Genomic DNA, 1,137 nt, shown 5'->3' with positions numbered 1-1,137 from the left:
ATTTGATCGCTAAAGCAACAAAATACGAAATATAGACAGTTTGCCCTAAACCTTATCATTTGGGCCCGTTTTGTAGAATGTTTGCATAAAAGAACCAGCAAACTTTTCAAACATTAATTTTTCTTGGTGATGATTAATGCTTGTTGCACATATTGCTAAATATGAACGACTCGTCCAAACGAGATTTCTTTGAAAAAAGTATTCCTCCGATTAGGTTCATACCATTACAGTTCACTGCAGAATAAAACTCTGGCACCCCAAAGGAATAAGTTCAATATAACCATTTATGGGGTTGATTTGGGCCCGGCAGACATACACATGGACAGATAAATAGATAGATGCATCTAATAGTATAGTAGATAGGTTATTATTACTGTTCATAGAACAATTTGAATAAACGCATTGCTCTTGTTTTTTTTTACTGAAGAAATCACGCTCTGAGGAACTCGTTTAGTAGATCTTTGAATGGTCGCATCTAGTCATTTCAAGGGGATAGTTACAATCTCCTTGCATTCACTATGTGTACGAATGTGCGCGTATCTTCGTGCTTGTGTGAGTATTTCAGGTGTTTGTTGTTGAGACGATGGGCGGCTATTGCGGTTATCTAGCAACTCTGGCCGGCCTGGCCGGGGGAGCCGATGCAGCATACATTTACGAGGAAAAATTTGGCATTAAAGATCTCATGGGTGACGTCATTCATATGCAGGCTAAGATGTCCGAGGGCGTTTCTCGAGGCCTAATTTTGCGTAACGAAAATGCCAATCAAAATTACACAACAGACTTCATTTTTCGGCTTTACTCTGAGGAAGGCAAGAACATATTCACAACTCGCCAGAACATCCTCGGTCATATGCAGCAGGGAGGAAGCCCGTCTCCCTTTGATCGAAATTTTGGCACCAAAATGGCTTCCAAAGCAGCAAACTTTCTTATCGAGGCACTTAGCAAGGGACCTGCGTTCTGCAAGGTTAGAATATATAGCATCTTTATACCTAGAAACGCTATTTACGGGCTTGCTTCCACGAGGCCAGCTTTGATAGGGCTGAAATATGTTGGCTTGCGCAACTAGCTAAAAGAAGTTTAGCAGCGGTGTTAGGAAACCTATTGGATTACATCTCGACTAGCTAGCTTAAAGCCCAG

The 1,137-nt window shown here is 41.2% G+C and overlaps 1 protein-coding gene across 4 annotated transcripts in view; it reads left to right on the top strand.

Annotated features, from left to right (window-relative positions):
- Pfk (ATP-dependent 6-phosphofructokinase) overlaps positions 1–1,137 on the top strand; it is a 15,363-nt gene that overhangs the window by 9,534 nt on the left and 4,692 nt on the right. For all 4 annotated transcript variants that reach the window (XM_022845746.2, XM_022845745.2, XM_022845744.2 and 1 more), the window contains exon 8: positions 566–964. In XM_022845746.2, the coding sequence (XP_022701481.1) occupies positions 566–964 (399 nt within the window). The remainder of the gene's footprint in view (positions 1–565; positions 965–1,137) is intronic.

The sequence above is a fragment of the Varroa jacobsoni genome, unplaced genomic scaffold (assembly GCF_002532875.2).
Source record: "Varroa jacobsoni isolate VJ856 unplaced genomic scaffold, vjacob_1.0 scaffold_1192, whole genome shotgun sequence".
NCBI classification, from domain to species: domain Eukaryota; kingdom Metazoa; phylum Arthropoda; class Arachnida; order Mesostigmata; family Varroidae; genus Varroa; species Varroa jacobsoni.
Note: the sequence above shows the minus strand (reverse complement) of the source record. Positions and strands in the feature narration are given on the sequence as shown.